The 17,192-nt window shown below is 39.9% G+C and overlaps 7 protein-coding genes across 7 annotated transcripts; 3 read left to right on the top strand and 4 right to left on the bottom strand.

Moving 5' to 3' along the window:
* Positions 1 to 139: 139 nt before the first annotated feature.
* On the top strand, positions 140 to 796 carry ywnB (NAD(P)-dependent oxidoreductase; the record flags this gene model as incomplete). Its single annotated transcript, XM_022821720.1, has 1 exon — positions 140 to 796. The coding sequence occupies one exon, from the start codon at positions 140 to 142 to the stop codon at positions 794 to 796; it is 657 nt and encodes a 218-aa protein (XP_022678053.1).
* Positions 797 to 940: 144 nt separating this feature from the next.
* On the bottom strand, positions 941 to 2,377 carry MCH2 (Mch2p; the record flags this gene model as incomplete). The annotated part of the gene is made up of 1 exon (XM_022821721.1): positions 941 to 2,377. One exon carries the CDS (start codon positions 2,375 to 2,377, stop codon positions 941 to 943), a length of 1,437 nt encoding a protein of 478 aa, XP_022678054.1.
* A 604-nt stretch (positions 2,378 to 2,981) lies between these two features.
* On the top strand, positions 2,982 to 4,978 carry KLMA_70460 (uncharacterized protein; the record flags this gene model as incomplete). The annotated part of the gene is made up of 2 exons (XM_022821722.1): positions 2,982 to 3,033; positions 3,090 to 4,978. 2 exons carry the CDS (start codon positions 2,982 to 2,984, stop codon positions 4,976 to 4,978), a joined length of 1,941 nt encoding a protein of 646 aa, XP_022678055.1.
* Positions 4,979 to 7,682: 2,704 nt separating this feature from the next.
* KLMA_70461 (uncharacterized protein) lies at positions 7,683 to 10,340 on the top strand (the record flags this gene model as incomplete). Its single annotated transcript, XM_022821723.1, has 1 exon — positions 7,683 to 10,340. The coding sequence occupies one exon, from the start codon at positions 7,683 to 7,685 to the stop codon at positions 10,338 to 10,340; it is 2,658 nt and encodes an 885-aa protein (XP_022678056.1).
* A 492-nt stretch (positions 10,341 to 10,832) lies between these two features.
* Positions 10,833 to 12,392, bottom strand: FCY2 (cytosine permease; the record flags this gene model as incomplete). Its single annotated transcript, XM_022821724.1, has 1 exon — positions 10,833 to 12,392. One exon carries the CDS (start codon positions 12,390 to 12,392, stop codon positions 10,833 to 10,835), a length of 1,560 nt encoding a protein of 519 aa, XP_022678057.1.
* A 1,693-nt stretch (positions 12,393 to 14,085) lies between these two features.
* On the bottom strand, positions 14,086 to 15,273 carry KLMA_70463 (uncharacterized protein; the record flags this gene model as incomplete). Its single annotated transcript, XM_022821725.1, has 1 exon — positions 14,086 to 15,273. The coding sequence occupies one exon, from the start codon at positions 15,271 to 15,273 to the stop codon at positions 14,086 to 14,088; it is 1,188 nt and encodes a 395-aa protein (XP_022678058.1).
* Positions 15,274 to 16,227: 954 nt separating this feature from the next.
* On the bottom strand, positions 16,228 to 16,371 carry KLMA_70464 (uncharacterized protein; the record flags this gene model as incomplete). Its single annotated transcript, XM_022821726.1, has 1 exon — positions 16,228 to 16,371. One exon carries the CDS (start codon positions 16,369 to 16,371, stop codon positions 16,228 to 16,230), a length of 144 nt encoding a protein of 47 aa, XP_022678480.1.
* Between the last annotated feature and the right edge of the window lie 821 nt (positions 16,372 to 17,192).

Genomic DNA, 17,192 nt, shown 5'->3' on the forward strand with positions numbered 1-17,192 from the left:
GAGCTGCATTTTCTTAGAAGGTTTTTGTTAACATCTATTTATACTTATTAGAAGTAGAGTGACAACTGAAGGCAATCTTTATACTGAAACCTTTAGAGCAGTTACATATCCTGAACAGAAACAATAATTTTAAAGAACAATGACAAAGAACGTAGCATTGATTGGTGCCACTGGTTACACTGGTGCTGCTATTCTTACCGAGCTATTGAGCCGCAAGTATCACGTGAAAGCTATAGTCCGTTCACCAGAGAAGGTTAAAGCTCAAGATAACCTAGAGATTGTGAAGGTCGATGTTTTTGATGAGGAAGCTTTAACAAAGTCCTTGGCTGGTGTTGATGCGGTGATTAGCGCTTATAACTCGGGATGGACTAATCCAAACATTTTTGAGGACTTTGTGAAAGGTTCCCACAACATCATCAATGCTACCAAAAAGGCTGGAATTAAGAGATTCCTAGTGGTCGGAGGTGCAGGAAGTTTGTACGTTGCACCTGGTGTGCAATTGATCGACACTCCTCAATTCCCAAAGGCAATCTACCCTGGTGCTAACGGTGCAAGAGTTTTGTTAGACGATTTGAAAAAGGAAACTGAACTAGACTGGACCATGTTAAGTCCACCAATCGGATACAGTGCTACAAACCCTGGCACTCGTACTGGGAAGTACCGTATTGGTACTGACAGTCCATTGATGGATGGTGACAAACCTGGTGCCATCTCTGCACCTGATTTGGCAATTGCCTTGGTTGATGAATTGGAAAAGGGAGACTTTATTAAGGCTCGTTTCACAATTGCGAACTAGATCTCATTGATGAAAACCTAGAATCAAAGTACGATAAAACGTGTAGTGACCTGTTAAGTAAACAAAAAGAAAACACTTAATTGCAATTAGACAATTTTCCTTTCTTAGTTGGCTATATAAATCGTAAATAGTATCATCATCCTTTCAAACTTTTCTTCCACCAATGTTTCCGCTGAATATATTCTTGGCAAAAGAACGTATATCGACAGTATAGCTGGTTTCATCTCGATCAAAATTGTCGTGATCATCAGAATGTTGCCTTGATTTTTCATCTCTAGTGATGATATAGATTCTCAACAAATACAATAAGAGCGCTGCTCCGAAATAAGCAAACCCTGTGAATATTGCAGTATGAACGTAATTGGTTTTTGATCCAATTACATCGGTATCAAGTTGCAATCCAATCACTGGAGCAGGAATTGCAAATAGTGCAATAAACACCCAAAGTACACCAGATGCTTTTTCAAGCCTTTTCAAACCAATAACTCTAGCTGAAACCGAAGCAAAAATGACCCACACCGTACCAATTAGAGCACCTTGAAGTAATCCGAAAGCAATTGCAACACCAAAATTTGTACACGGGATCCACATTGCCCAACAAAGAATGGCAACAATTAAATTTACTATTGCACCAACAGTTATTGGTCCAAACTTATCGGCAATATGTCCAATTATTGGCCGACCGACTAATCCACCAAGACTAACCATACAGGACACATATGAGCCCTTTTTTGCATTATAGCCAAGACTCTGCGTGAAGGCAGAAAGTGAGTATAAAATGATGACGTATCCTAACATCGTGAAAGCAACCCATAGACAGAGTAACCACATCCCAAAAATCTTAAACACTTCCAAATGCTCCACAGCCAACTCTTTAAATGACGATTTGGCTTTCGCAGCATTTCCATGAATAATTTTAGTCCTTGTCCTTGTCAAGGCTAATGCAATACAACTCAATACAGAACATATAATACATTGAACGATTAGAGCCCATTTGACGCTTTTGACTTCTATTATTCTCTGCATGCCGAGATTGAATATGATACCTCCGAGGCCACTTCCGCTGGTGCCAATCCCAGACGCCAACGTTCTTTTATTTCTAAACCATTGTGGGACTAGCGTGAAACTTGGTATGCAAATAGATGCTAATCCAAAAGATATCAATAACCCCTGGGTAAGGTAGAGTTGCCATAACTTCTTGGAAAATGCAGCTAACAAAAGCGCGGCTGTTTGACACACAATTCCAATCCCAATTACAATCTGAACCCCATATATCCTAGAGAAGTGAACAATTACAGGTGCAAATAACAAACCTCCCCCAAAAGCTATACCTCCAACGGCAGCATAGTCTAGTTTTCCTCCCCCAGGAAATGCATTGTTAGACAAATAATCGGCAAGGTAAATAGCATAACCAGAATTTGCACCCCATGTACAAAAGTTATATAAGAAGAAGCATAAAGCAATTACCCAACCGTATCCTCCATCCGGAATTTCAATAGTTTCACTTGCTGTGCTTTCACTATCTTTTATTGTGGATTCTTTGGGATCAACCTTTCTCAATTTCTCCTCCGTCATTATCATATATTTATTTGATTTTAGTTATAGCAACAATAGTTAAAGATTCATTGTGAGCAACTATCAAGTAACATAATTCGATAGTTCATCTTATCCTGGAGGCCTTTAGCCTTTTATATTCATCATCTTTCAATATCTATGGCTATTCAAAGCAGCGGAAATAAAGTACTTGCGGCAAAACTACCGCCATCTTCAATTTACCATGAAAAAATACACCCAAATTACAAAGGTTAAGGCTTGTTTTCCTAACACATCAAAAACTCAAATGTTGTATTTGACGTTCAATAATCTCTTCAACAACTGTTTAATTAAGCGCTCTGCGGACATATTGAATCTTAAATTATTAAAAGTGTCGGAAATTAAATTTTGCGGAAATAACTCTTAGTCAATAACAAGACCGTTCAGAATTTTTAGTAATAGTCAATGAAATGAAGGGATGATATTTCAACCGCAACCCAATTTGGCTATCGGTTTACATACGACATCAAACTTTTAAATTCAGATTTAAAAGTGACAGCAAGCTAGTACAGCTTTTGTTTCAAAGCTTGGATAGCTGGAAATTATATACATTGGGTTGTTTTGAAGACATTCAGGAAGCCTTTTTGACAGCATGAAAAAGAAAGCTGTAGGAGTAAAATGTAGGCATAAACCAACTAAATCATGTATGATGTGTCAGAAACGTAAGAAAAATGCGATCGGTTAACTCCTAGCTGTACAGCATGCTTAGAAAAGGGACTTCAATGTGTTTATAATATTAAGTTAGAAACTAGGCTTACTGAAGGAACAAAACAGTTATCGAAATCGCAACTGATAGCACAGATCGCCCTTTTAAAATCAGAACTAAACGAAGGATCAAGGGAGATAGGTAGAAATCCAGTATTGGGCTTGCAATACACATCTAGTAAGCAAGGGAGAGTTTTGACTTATGGACCAACTTCAGTAAGATGTTTGATAAGATCATCTCAGCTGCAGTGGTGCTACACTGCAATTTGGAAAACAATAAAGGAGAAGAGAAATGATTGGAAGAAAAACCATATCCATGCCATAAAAGTCGAAGAGATTTATTCGATTGGGAATCCTCTTTCTATTAGTGGAGGAAATTCAATCTTGGAGGCCTTATGTGATTGTCTTCCAACTATGCATGTACTAAAACATAGTTTGGATAGGTTCTTTAATTGCACCCTTTTCAAAGAATTTGAAATACTAGACCCGCTGAAGGTTGCCACCGATCTTGAAGAGTGCTTCATATCTGATCAAGAAGGTAGAATCATGTCTATTAATATATATGAAAAGAAAAACTATTATCGCTTAGGAATTATCACCAGAATCCTCACCATCGTTCATTTTAAAGAAAGAGTCCCAACAGCAGTCGAGTTATTCCATAAATATTTAGCTGCTTTCGAGAGTGCCAAATCAATGCATATAGAGAGAGCTCAATTTTTCATGCTCAAATACCTATTCATTAATGCACGGGGCTTCACTGCCGGCGACGGAGGCAATAGCATCACCATTATCAACTTAGCTCTTTCGACTGCTATGCAAATCGGACTCTATCGAACAGAAAATTTAGGCCTGTTTAGAGATAGAGAGCGTTATATTAAAAACTTATGCGTTTTACTTGTCCAAGCAGACTTTGAAAGTTCTTTCTCTTTGGGCTCACACCTTCAAGTTAGTGAGTATTTCTTGCAAGATTTGGATGGGCGAGCAAATCCTAAAATTAGTGAGGACGGTAATTTTTCAACTCTCCAGTACTTTTTATTTTTGAGACAACAGCTTGCTGGGGTATCCTCGACTCACAATGCCCCATCTCTTCCTTTATCAATTTCGAAGTTGAAGTTTTCTCTTTTGGCAACCTTTGGAGAATTAAAGCATTATCTGTCTCGAACTGCGTATGATCCACCTATCGAGTTTCAAAAGTTGTACGCAATACTTTTATCTTTGCAGATAATAGCAAATTTCTCATTGATTCAAACACAAGTTTCGGTCGATGGGACTTTGGAATTGCAGCAACAAGCGCTAATATGTCACATTGCATCGTTAATTTTAGTTTTTAACTACATGGAAGCTTTGTATAATGACCAAATGTTGATAAGAGGGGGAGAAAACCACATCGATGCTTGTATTGACATAGGATTAGGTCTTTTTTTGTACCATAATGTTTTACCAAGGGCAACACATGAGCTGGTTCTAATTTTTTCTGATGCTTTAAATACTAATGAAGGGTTTGGTGTTTATTCTACTAACTCGAATGATGTTGACATTAAACACTTCAATGAGATTGTTGATAACTTCCTAAAGAGTGATAAAGATATGGATTTCGGTGCTAATGTGGCTTATAAATATTTCGAAAGGATACACGAGAATTTCAAAAATAATCGGAGCAAGAAGTTGGATAACCTTCTACATCAATCATATTTATTCATCGTATGCGATGAATTTTCCAACAGTCTAGTCCAGGCTTTCAAGGAACCAATAACTTTAATGACTAACAAGCCAGATGAAATGTCAAATCAAAATATGCCATTTACAGTTGATGATAACGACTTATTTCTCGACAATGCTCTTGAAATATTTGATGATGAATTCACGTCATTTTTTTTTACTTAAATTTTAACACACATGCTGGTTAGAAAGGAGTGGAGGCTGTTGCCTCATTCTTTTTACTATGAAGATTCAGAATTCAAAATAGACTATTCTGTATGCAACTCTACCAATCATTGAAAATAGCAGATATTCGCTTGACAGAAGCATATGGACCTTTGTAAGTCTACAATGTCTGCGTGTAAAAGTATCGCTCAATTAGACTTAGAGACTGATTGTTGTTAGAAACAATGTTCCATTGTTTTGTTTGCACGTATAAATCGTAGTTATACCGAGTATTTTTCTGAATAAAACTCACGCCATATTTAATCCACCTGAACATTTCTTCACCACATTCGTGAACATCATGACCACATTCTATCTAGTAATACTAGTTTAATTACTGTTATAAAAAGTTATCTAGGATCTAGCAGTCACCGTTTATGGCTCTATTCTTCACTTTACCTCTACTACAAAGAACTTATAGATACCTAATTATGATTAAAACCTACTTTCTTCACTGACCCACAGATGTTTGCCTTGTTCCGTTTTTTATAACGCAAAACAGATCTGCTTTTTATTCTATTTTGTCGTACGAAAAGAGCTTTTCAATCTGATCATTCATCGGGACAAAACCTCTTTTTTTCTGTCTTCCACAGCGCCTATCAAAAAGGGTTCTCATAATGGAAAAAAAAGAAATAATTATATCGCTCGAGGAAAATATCAGACTTCCCGCTTCTGATAACTGTTAAGATTTTTCATACCTAAATTCATAGAGGCTGCGCGATCTAAAGAAATAAATAAATAAACAGACTGGTACTGCTTGGCACAAAAAAATGCTCGGCAAGTCATTAACAACTCTCCTGATATTTTCTTCTTTCCCTGTAATATATATATATATTCCATTGAGGTCGCTGGATACTTTCTGAAATTTCCTGCTTTGAAATATAGTGGATCCTTTGTCTAAGTTCACCGTAGGATATTTTCTGGTCACAACCATTCCATATTATTTTATCTTTAGAATTAGGTACCCTTTTATTAAATGGGCTCTGTTTTTGTTCTATCTACATTGTCAGGTTAAAACAATTATTACTGGTTTTGAAAGAGAACAGAGCAAAGGCTACTGAGTGGTGTAAAATGGGACAATGACCTAATCAAACAACGAATATTATGTAGTGAATTGAAGAAAAGGCATTAAATAAAAATAGTAAATCTCCTATTCACTTGCGCTAATCACGTCATACCAGTATTATACAATATTACCGTAAATATTGTTTTAAAATCAAGCATTTTCAAACCTCTGTTTTTTCTTCTAATACCATGTGATCGGATGTCATAAAAACCAGATATCAATTAATATAACTCTTGGTTTGGATGTCGAGATACCAAGATTCATAGGGTAGACTCACAATAGAAAAGTCTGAAGGATTGTTGTTCGTGCGATTTGTTAGAGTCACCGATATGAATACATATCTTGGCTAAAAATACCCTAACAGATGAACTTGTATCGTTTTTTAACTACTTTATGGTTATATATATATATATAAGTTATAACAGAAAGTCTAACCATAAAGAACGGTATTCTTACTAAACATTCCGTTTTATCAGTTGAATTCTAAGTTAAATCTCTGAATAACACAGATAATAAAGAATGGTATTATGGTAATTTAATTAGCTTGCCAGTTACATTACCCTAACTTTTTTTGAGTATAAAGCTCTCACCTTGGAATACATTCCCAAAATGCAACCTATCTTCATCAAAAGCTAAAACTTCGATATGTATATCAGCTATTCTCTACCAGAAGTTGAAAAATGCGAGACCTAGTTTAAAGCAGTTCCGGAACAATTAATAAACGATTGTTGGGTTTCACTCTAGAAGAAACCAATAAGAGAATACAGAGAACGAGAAGAAAAACGAGATATTTCCATGGCTTTCTTCCCAGCTTTGGAGATTTTTAGAGTGTTTACGAGAAAGAGTTATTATCCCCCACCCTTCTAGAATTAATGTAATCGAAAACGTCGGTTACTTCTCTAGGATCATATTTCCTATTTTGTAAATTAGTCTGCCAGGTACACCTGCAGTTCTTTATGTTCAATAGGGTTCCGCCCGCGCGAACATTCCCGTTCGATTTTCTTTTTCTTTTTCTCTAAGTAAAAATGCAGCGACCATTGTGCGTTAAAAATTATGCAGGGTTTCTACGTGGATGCATTGTCGATATAAAGAACCGCCGGTAAAATAGGATTGTTACACTGTATGACTTGTACTGAAAGTAACGGTTTATCATGATATTCCGAGACAATGCAATAAAAAGTAGTCAATTCCGCGACTCGGGTACTCTGGGTTTTGAAGATTTTCCAATCATCTTCTTTATGCAAGTTAGTGTCCTAACAAAATGTTCGACCATGCATTGGGAATTATACGGTAGAGTAGAGTACTGAAGTACCGCAGTGATGAGATTTTTTTAACAGCCATAGATGCTTCGATTATTATAAACCCATGGGCATTTTGAATATATATTATAGCCTGGCAATGGTATAAATCATGGTCGAATATCATTCTGTACTCTTCAACCATTTTCAGAATAGAGTGTAAGAATATCATATTTCAGTAGAATATATTAACATAATAGACAATTCCCAATATCCTTCCATATATTAGCATTTCATTATTTATCAAAGGGTTAAGAACTTTTGAACGTGTGACAAAGAGAGGAAAACCGGTACAACAAATATGTGGTTTTTTTATCTGACACAATTAACTTTAATGTGTATTATTCCATTAGTCAATGGTGTATCTCAGGTTGTTGATTCAGGAACTATTCTAGGTTGCATTCCTCCACAGGGTTCCCTCGCAAAAGGGTTCACTGTGTCTTACTACCACTATCCTATGATTCCAAATCCGAACTCAGCAGGTTGCTACCTTATAAACAGTGTATTTCGAACGGATGAATACCAGCACGGCGGTTATGAGACTCTTGGTGGAGGATTAATTGGTAGGAGCAATGGTGTAACAAATTTAACGTACTATTCCCCTAGCACATGTTCCCCCGGTTGTTGTAAAGTTCAAGTTGGTAATGTACCACCAAACTATAATTACGATTCCCAGGTAGCTTTGGGTAATCTCACTATGTTGCTCACTGGCTATTTTTTGCCCCCTAAGTCTGGTAACTATAAATTCAATGTAGATTATGTTGACGATGTGACTTACATGAATATTGGTGCTGGCAAAGCATTTGGATGTTGTCATATTAATAGTACTGTTTCAAACCCAGGTCCATTTGATTTAACCCTTACATATCCTGACAGTAAAAATAGTGCCACAGTTAATCTATTAGAAGGGTTATACTATCCGGTAAGAATTCTCTATATTAACAGGTATGATACCGGTAAACTTCTTATGTCTTTCGAGGATCCAGATGGGGTGATGTATCAGACTTTCGATGATTATGTATTTATGGCTCCCGATGGAGATGAGTGTCCTGCCCCTGTAGCCACAACAACAATACCATGGACTTTCCAGTCAACTACCACTCAAACAACCGTTGTTACAACCTCCGGTTCTGATAATCTACCAATAACTGAGAACCTCATTATCGTGAGAGCACCAGATATTACCTTTGCCACGACAATTAACACCCCTTGGACAGAGACCTTTACCAGCACATATTCGACTGGTTTAACAACCACTTCGGGACCCGACGGTATTAAAACCATTTTCGAAACATTATTTGTCGAGACTCCTGAGATTGAGACCGCTGTGACCAAAGTTATTCCATGGACTGGGAAATACACCACCACATATTCAACTAATATTGCCACGGAGACTGGTACTGATGGCATACCAACTGTCAAAACGAACTTCCTTGTAGAGACTCCTCAGGTCGAAACAGCCACTACAGTTAACACCCCATGGACCGGTACTTACACTACCACCTATTCCACTGGTATTTCCACAGAGACTGGTGCTGATGGCATACCAATTGTCAGAACCAACTTCCTTGTCGAGACTCCTCAGGTTGAAACAGCAACTACCATCAATGCAGGATGGACCGGTACTTACACCACCACATATTCGACTAATATTGTCACAGAGACCGGTGCTGATGGAATACCAACTGTCAGAACCAACTTCCTTGTCGAGACTCCTCAGGTTGAAACAGCCACTACAGTTAATATACCATGGACCGGCACTTACACCACCACATATTCGACTGACTTTGTTACTGTCACAGTTATTGATGGCATCGTGACTCTCCAAGCTGTGTACCATGTGCAAACACCTACCGTTAAACTTTCCAAATTCGATAATTTGTCACGAACAAGTAACGATACACAAGCTTATTCTACCGACATTATAGCTACCACAGGCGCCGACGGTGTTTCCACTGTCCACCCCACCTTCAGTGTCAATGCTTCAGAGATTGGAAGTATCTCTACGGTTATTTCGCCATGGACTGGAACATATACCACCACTTACTCAACTGAACTAGTTACAGCCACCGGTACTGACGGTATTATAACTGTCCAAGCTGTGTACCATGTGAAAACACCAAGTACTGGAACCACCAATACCAAAAAAAGTGCATGGATCAGCAACTATATCCAAACAGACTCCACTGGCGGTATAGGTAGTAGCAGTGCTGATGGTGTTTCCAATGTTCAGACCGCTATTCATGTCAAAACCGGAGAGGCAGGAAACGCCATGAAAATCAATATCCCATGGACAGGCACTTACACCACTACCTACTCAACAGGAGCCTTCACTTCCACTGGTTCTAACGGTATACAGACTGTTCAAACGGCATTCTACGTTAAAACTCCAGAGATGGGCTCTTCCACTTTTGGATATAGTAACACTTCAAGTACTACTTCCCATGGTACCGATTCAAATGGTAATAAAAATCTTCAATCTGAAACATCCAAGCCATTAGTTAAGGTATCTGTTACCTCCGGAAATGTGATAGGCCATTCCACGGCAGAGACAAACTTGCCAATATCTCAAGAAACAAGTTCTAATCGACCAACGACTTCTAAAAACGATGACGGTCCAGTACCAGAAAGAGGTAGTACTGCAAACATCAACACTCCTCTTGGAACCACGATGAATGCCGTTGGGGAAACATCCGGAGCAGTGAGTGGAATAATTGATACTGAAACAAAGGGGAAACAAAGTAAAACAATGTCGATCAGTGTTGGTCAACCAGTAACAGTCAGTTCTGCAACTTCCAAGGCGACTTCTCCTCAACCATCTTTGAATCCATCCATCCCAACTTTTACGCCTTCGATCTCCGGAGCTTCACAAACCGCCACATTTGAGACGCGTTTGGAAGACAAAGCCAATAAGATACTCATCTCTCCTCTAGTGATAATATTATTAGCGTTCTTGTGAGTGTTTTTTAAACACTAGTCTCTTGATTCTTGAAGTCATTAAAGCATAAGTTTGCAAACATATGTCGATTTACCTTCAAAACATCATTGACAGAGTTGATCGCTCTATGCTAGATCTCTGACTTCTGTAACATTCCAGTAGTTTGGAATATTTTGTTCTCTTAAGTAAGTGAAGTGTGTACTTTTCTATATATCCTTTAAATTTATTTTTTTTCTCTTGTTCTCCCGATTTGTTTCGTAATAGGAATGTTCATACTGAAAATCTCTGGCTCAAGTTTGAAATCTAAAGGACCTAGCCCTCGGAAAGATTAGCTGCCGAGATGTTAGGGTGAGAAACGATGTTTGTGTACTAGCGCTGCTAGGACCCGTGACATACAGAACTCTTTCGTATGAAGAAATTTTTGAGGCATTTAGCATTTATCCACGCATGTGACAAGAAATCAATGACAGCACTGCTTACTACGGCATATAAAAAAGTTACTATACTGTTACATTACCGACCATTATATTTTAGTTCAAGAGGTCTGCAGATATTGTATGCAATAAATGCGAACCCGGCACCTAATTCGAAACCGATGTCTGCTCCACCACTTCCAATATGCCTTCCAATTTCACCTTTCCAGTAGGATTGGCTCATGCCAAACGCTACGCCAAATGCTCCAATAAATAGTGCTGCGCATCCGGCGTAGCCAACTGGCAACCTGTCCCATCTGTTCCAATCGGATACAGTGTAACCTGTGAATCCGCGTCTGTAGATGTAGTGCTCTGAGAGAGAGATAGCAATGTATATACCAATATAGTATCCGATGGAGTCCATGAATTTGCTCAAGAATGACTCGAACTTGTAGTAGGCCCCGATAGAGATGGCTAGCGCAGCTAGATTGCCAACAAAAGTCCAGAAGACACGAGGAATCTTGGCAAGGGGCTCCCACATTGCCTGTGTGCCCAACGCAATAGAGTACATGTTGGGCGTGTTGTTTGCAACAGTGGACATTGCTAGCAACACACAGCAGAATGACCCAAAGCCCCAGAGGGAATCTTCAACCAAGATAGCATAGCATAAGCCACCTACCGAGTGCGAAGCGTATAACTCCGCCCATCTCTTATTGGTCTGTGTGCATGCCATGGCGGCAGAAGCCAGTGTCATGGTGAACAACAATGGTAATCCCAAGCCTAACACTACGCTGAAGAAGACCTTTTTCTTATTTGTTTGTCTTGGCATATAAACGGTGTAATCGGCGGCGTATGTTGCCCATCCTGCAGCATAGCCAAAGATGGAGCTACCAAAGGAGAGTACACCAGCGGCAGTATTGGATCCACCACCCCAAGGACCGTTCGTGAAGTTTCCAGACTTGGCCAAGCACGCAATTATCACTAGAAAAACAGCAAAATTCGGAACCCAAGACCACTTCTCGTACAGGTGAATGAACCTGTACCCAAAGAATGTGACGACAATGGTGCACATAATAAGGATCAAACAGGCAGCCCATGGAGGACAATTGTGGCCACTGGGGTTTACCATGTGCAAGAGCGACGCGGACGCCATAGTGTTGACGGAAACCCATCCAACACAAGCTATGACGTTCATGAAAGAGAAGAGTCTAGCGGTGATGTTTCCCACAAGGAACCGGGACAACACCATCTGTCTAAGGCCTAGCTCGACCCCAAACACCGAAAAGAAGGCCACAGGCATAACACCGAGAAGGGTGAAGAAAAAGATGGTTAGAACGGAGGTTCCGAAATTGAGTCCACATGCAGATATACCGAGACAACCCAAGGAGAATGCGGAGATGACCATGTTGCTAGAGAACCACATTGTTGCAGCATTCATAATGTCGGTGTCATCCTTTTCATTTTCGGTGACAGGGTCAATACCCTTTGTCTCAGCATTCACTCTGACGGCTAAGCGATTAACCCAGGAGAGTCTCGAGATCTCTGTGGTGGTAGTGTAGACCGAATGGTCTTTTTCGAGCTCTTGGACATGAGATTCTGCTGGGTCTTGCTTCTCAATGTCAGAGGAAAGGTATCCTTCGTTGTAAACGGGCGAGGACATAGTAAATGTTTGGAAACGGTGTTGTAAAAAAGGTACTAGAAAAGGACCGATACTTTGTACCCGGTTATCCACTGGTGTGTCGGGATGCTTCCGGTTAGGTGAATATCGAGATATTCTGCGTATACAATAGATATATTGGTTGTGTTAAATGGCATGAGATGATATAATCAATGTGTCGCTGGCGAAATCGGAAGAACATACTCTCTTTTTTATATGAAAAAGTGTGTCAAGTTTGTCGAGTGAGCGAAAAGGGAAGCCAAGGAAAAAAGGTCGCAGGCGCACGGAGAAGAGATGTGAGGTCAGTGTGTATACTACGATCTCTACAGAAATCTCTAGCACACCAGTAGGGAAAGCGAACGATGATTGTCATGCTTTTTCATATGTGTTGAATAGGGCAGAGATAAGGCGTAGACCAGGCAATGCTAAGCAAGCAAGGATAAAACATTACAGAGGTAAGTATAGGTGTAGATAAATGTATAGTAGTTGTACTGATGATTGTGTGCAAGAAGAGTCAGAGTGAGAACAACCGTTCGTTCCCTGATCAGTGAAAACAAGAACCGAGTCGGGTGAGAGTGATTACCGAAGTTAGAGCATACTGTGACGCGTATCAAACATGTACAGTTAGATGGTAAGTGTGACTGGTGTTGTTTTTACTACTGTTAACACTGTCACTGTTTCCTTGTCTTTGGTAAATTTCTCAAAACTGGACCTTAGAGGGAATATTAATCGTTGTCTCGCATCAGAGAAGAAAGATTACTAAAGGCGGATTAACACTGCTTGTTAGCTTGGAATTCTCGTGGCCGCTCTACTAAGTGTTGCATCTCTTGGGATGCAGAATGTAGAGGCAATGGTGCTAAGGAACCAATTTCCGGTTTGTTCTTGTCCTCCTCTGTATCTTACTGTCATCTCAATGTCAACGAAAACTCCTATTGTAATGCTCTGATAATTGTTTTTTTGAAGTGACGGGAGAAGAGAAGCGGAAAATTTTTTCAGAGCCTAGACCGAGGAGAGGAGCGGAGACAAAGAAGTTGGAACGGGCCCAAAGAGGGCCTAAGGAGGGCCTAAGGAGAGCCTCCACGAGAAACTATCAGAGACGGGATGACATACACCTAGATCAGAAGATTTATAGATGTAAGTAATTAGGAGATAGGAGAAGGTGGTGGACTGTGTCTGATTAGGCAGTGCTTGTGCTGGTTTACGAGCCAAGTTAAGCATAAAGTTTGGGTTCTTGTAGTACTATGTCGTTTGACACTGTGTTGTAGCACTAACTAGATGTCAGGCTTGACTGTTAAGGTGTGTTGGTAAATGTTGTCCACGTGATTTAAATTAAATGACAGCAGGATATTTTGTGTGGTTGGTACGGACCCATGTTACCCTCTCGAAAGGCATATACTTTTTTATGTTTAGAGAGGGAAAGTTGGTATCCAGGCAGGAAAGATGGAACCATGTAGGAGTAACTTCTGGTGGAGAAGGTACGTTTTATTACATCTTATCTGATCTATTAATGGATGAGTTAGACGATACTTTCATTCTCATTATTCAGAAAGATTCATGTTAAGGTTGCAAAGTAAAGTTTTGTCAGGCAACTGGGAGAGGGGGTTTCCCATTGGGCCTAGAATTTCTATTTCTATCGTTCTTGGTATATATCTTTATAAAAGTGAGTACTAGCATTGATTGTATTCTGGAACCGCTATTAAATGCCAAGGAGTCTGGTGGCAATTTCTGGGTCCGAAAACAAAGCGACGAGGCTGGGGAAGTCTTGGTCGAATCCTAAACGAAATGTGGCAACCATGAGTTCGAATTTCTTAGGTAGTGCTCTGAGGATATTGGCTACCATTTGGGATTCTAATTGGAGCAAATCTGCCCTCGCTAGCCTATCATACAGATCTCCCATCCTGGCTAAGAAATCATGGATTGGTTCCTCATCGGGCATGGATATCCTCGAAACTTCTTTTGCGAAGGTCTGTATCTCCTTTTTCTTGAGGGAATCTACCTCTTCTTTCTTGAGGGAATCTATCTCGTTATTTTTGAGGGAATCTACCTCTTCTTTCTTCAGTGCATCTATCTCTTCTCTCTTCAGGACATCTATCTCTTCTCTCTTCAGGACATCTCTCTCCTCTTTGTCAACCTTGAGATTCAACACCTCTTTCTTAATTGTATTGGTGTCTATCTCCTTTCCATCTGAGATCTTAGTCTCAGTTTCTGAGAGAATTTCCATGAACCTTTTGAAGCTTCGATCCTTTTGATCGTAAAAGGTCACGGTAGCCCGGTGGTATGTCTCAGGCAAAGTTATCAGAGTTTTGTCGATGAGTATTTGGTCAACACCGGGGAAATTAGCGTTTGATGCTCTTCTCTGTAGATCCTTAGCTCTTTTCAAAAAGCTCTGGAGAGATTCTTCTGGCAGTAGTGACAAAGCTGCCATCTCATCGACGATATTTGTTGGGTATTCCTCTGCATTGATTTTTTTGACAGCTTGTAGGAAGCAGTCAACAATTGAGGCATCGTCTTCAGGACTCAATTTTAACCATTTTGGGCATTTGTCTGGAGGAACGCAAGCAGAGTGGATGCTTGTTATGTAGTCCTTCTCATCATCTTCTGGAACGTGTGAAAAGGTTCCGTCGCGTAAAGGTAGAAGATAGCCTAGGCCCTGCTTGCGCAATGCTTTACAAAACTCTCTTAGCCAGACCTTGTAGCCCCAAGGAGATTGGACTGTGGGCAAAGTGAAGCGGGACTTGGGTTTATTCAAATAGCTAAATGTGTACTGTTGAGATTTCGAAGAGGAGTTGGCAATGGGTGAGGTAGTAGATGAGGTAGTAGATGAGGTAGTAGATGAGGCAGGTTTTAAATCAGAGATTGGAGGGATTGGTTCAGCAACAGTCATTGTGATTTGGGTGGGAGGTAGTAAGGGGAGCCAAAGTGTTCTGGGTATTCACGTCTCGGAGTAATCTAATTGATGAATCATATGTAGTGGATAGACCAGAGGTGTTGTTCAGTGGTCAGTGGAAAAGCATGTTTTCATTCTGGTTGCCTAATTTTCGAAGTTAGAAGAGGGTACCCTTTGGAAGGGAAGTTATTCAGCGAAAAAAAAACATTTGTTGATTAAAAAGTTTCGTGTTTCATCGAATGGGCAAAATTTAGAAGGGTGGTCCCTTGGGATGGGAGTGTATTACTGAGGAGTGTTCCCAGACTGGTGAAAATTGAAAATGAAAATTAAAATGAAAATGAGAAGAGAGTAAAATGTGAGGGAAAAAAAGGTGAGAGGAGAGGAGAGGAGGGCGATGGAGATGGGAAGAGATGAGTTGGGGAGAGGAGCCTAAGTTCGTGCCGTGTGAAGTGACGAGAAAGAAAAATAGAATGGGAGGAGGGAGGAGACACGTGATATAGATATATATCCGGGTAACAATAGAAAGTTCGAAGGCAAGGTTGAGATGAGATGAGATCTGGAGGCAAGGGGAGACAAGAGGAAGCGAGTTGGGAAGGCGAGTTTCAATGTGCGGGTAACGGGAAAGTTTGTTTGTTACGTGAGAAGTGATGAAAAGAAAGTGAAAATGAAAAGTGGGGGAGGCAGAGAGAGGGAGGTATAGAGGGTGGAGTTATAAAGCCGGTTGAGGGACAGAGACATATATCATCCGGGTAACACAAGGAAACATAGATTGACGAAGTGGATGTGGGTTGAAGTTTGATGGCAAGGGGAGCAAGATTGGTGGAGGTGACAAAGTGCAACAAAAATGAAGTGCGGGTAACAACGAAAGCTGTGGGCACGATAGGTTAGGGGACAGATGAGGGACAAAAAAGAGACCAAGGAGATACTCGGAAACATTTCCCAAAGAGGAAGTTAGGAAAAGAAACGTTTGACTAACATACTTACCGTAATAGGAAATGGGACATGAGAAATACAGGAAGCTGGAATAGCAGGTGGAAAAAAGAAAGGATAATGCATGAAGAATGTAACGTCGCACGAATATAAAGAAACGAACATGAAAAACGAGGTTACCGAAATAGGAAATAGTGAGAAAAGTGAGGTATAATATAGGGCGGGTAACACAACAAAGAGGGAGGGTAACGACGACAAGTATGGAGGATGAACCAAATGTAGCGGGGAGGGTAACACGAACGTGAAGAAGGAATGTTCTAAATTGGGGCGGGTAACACAACTAGAACAGAGGGTAACACTAGAAAAATGGGTAGGGTAAGACAAAAGAGAGGGTAGGGTAATCAAATGAGGGGGTAGGGTAATGGCGAAAAGAGAAAAATAAGGAGAGCATTGGTGTACGGATTTTATTAGTTATGTGGTGTACGGATTTGATTAGTTATGTGGTGTACGGATTTGATTAGTTATGTGGTGTACGGATTTGATTAGTTATGTGGTGTACGGATTTGATTAGTTATGTGGTGTACGGATTTGATTAGTTATGTGGTGTACGGATTTGATTAGTTATGTGGTGTACGGATTTGATTAGTTATGTGGTGTACGGATTTGATTAGTTATGTGGTGTACGGATTTGATTAGTTATGTGGTGTACGGATTTGATTAGTTATGTGGTGTACGGATTTGATTAGTTATGTGGTGTACGGATTTGATTAGTTATGTGGTGTACGGATTTGATTAGTTATGTGGTGTACGGATTTGATTAGTTATGTGGTGTACGGATTTGATTAGTTATGTGGTGTACGGATTTGATTAGTTATGTGGTGTACGGATTTGATTAGTTATGTGGTGTACGGATTTGATTAGTTATGTGGTGTACGGATTTGATTAGTTATGTGGTGTACGGATTTGATTAGTTATGTGGTGTACGG

This window comes from Kluyveromyces marxianus, chromosome 7, assembly GCF_001417885.1.
Source record: "Kluyveromyces marxianus DMKU3-1042 DNA, complete genome, chromosome 7".
In the NCBI taxonomy this organism is placed as follows: Eukaryota; Fungi; Ascomycota; class Saccharomycetes; order Saccharomycetales; family Saccharomycetaceae; genus Kluyveromyces; species Kluyveromyces marxianus.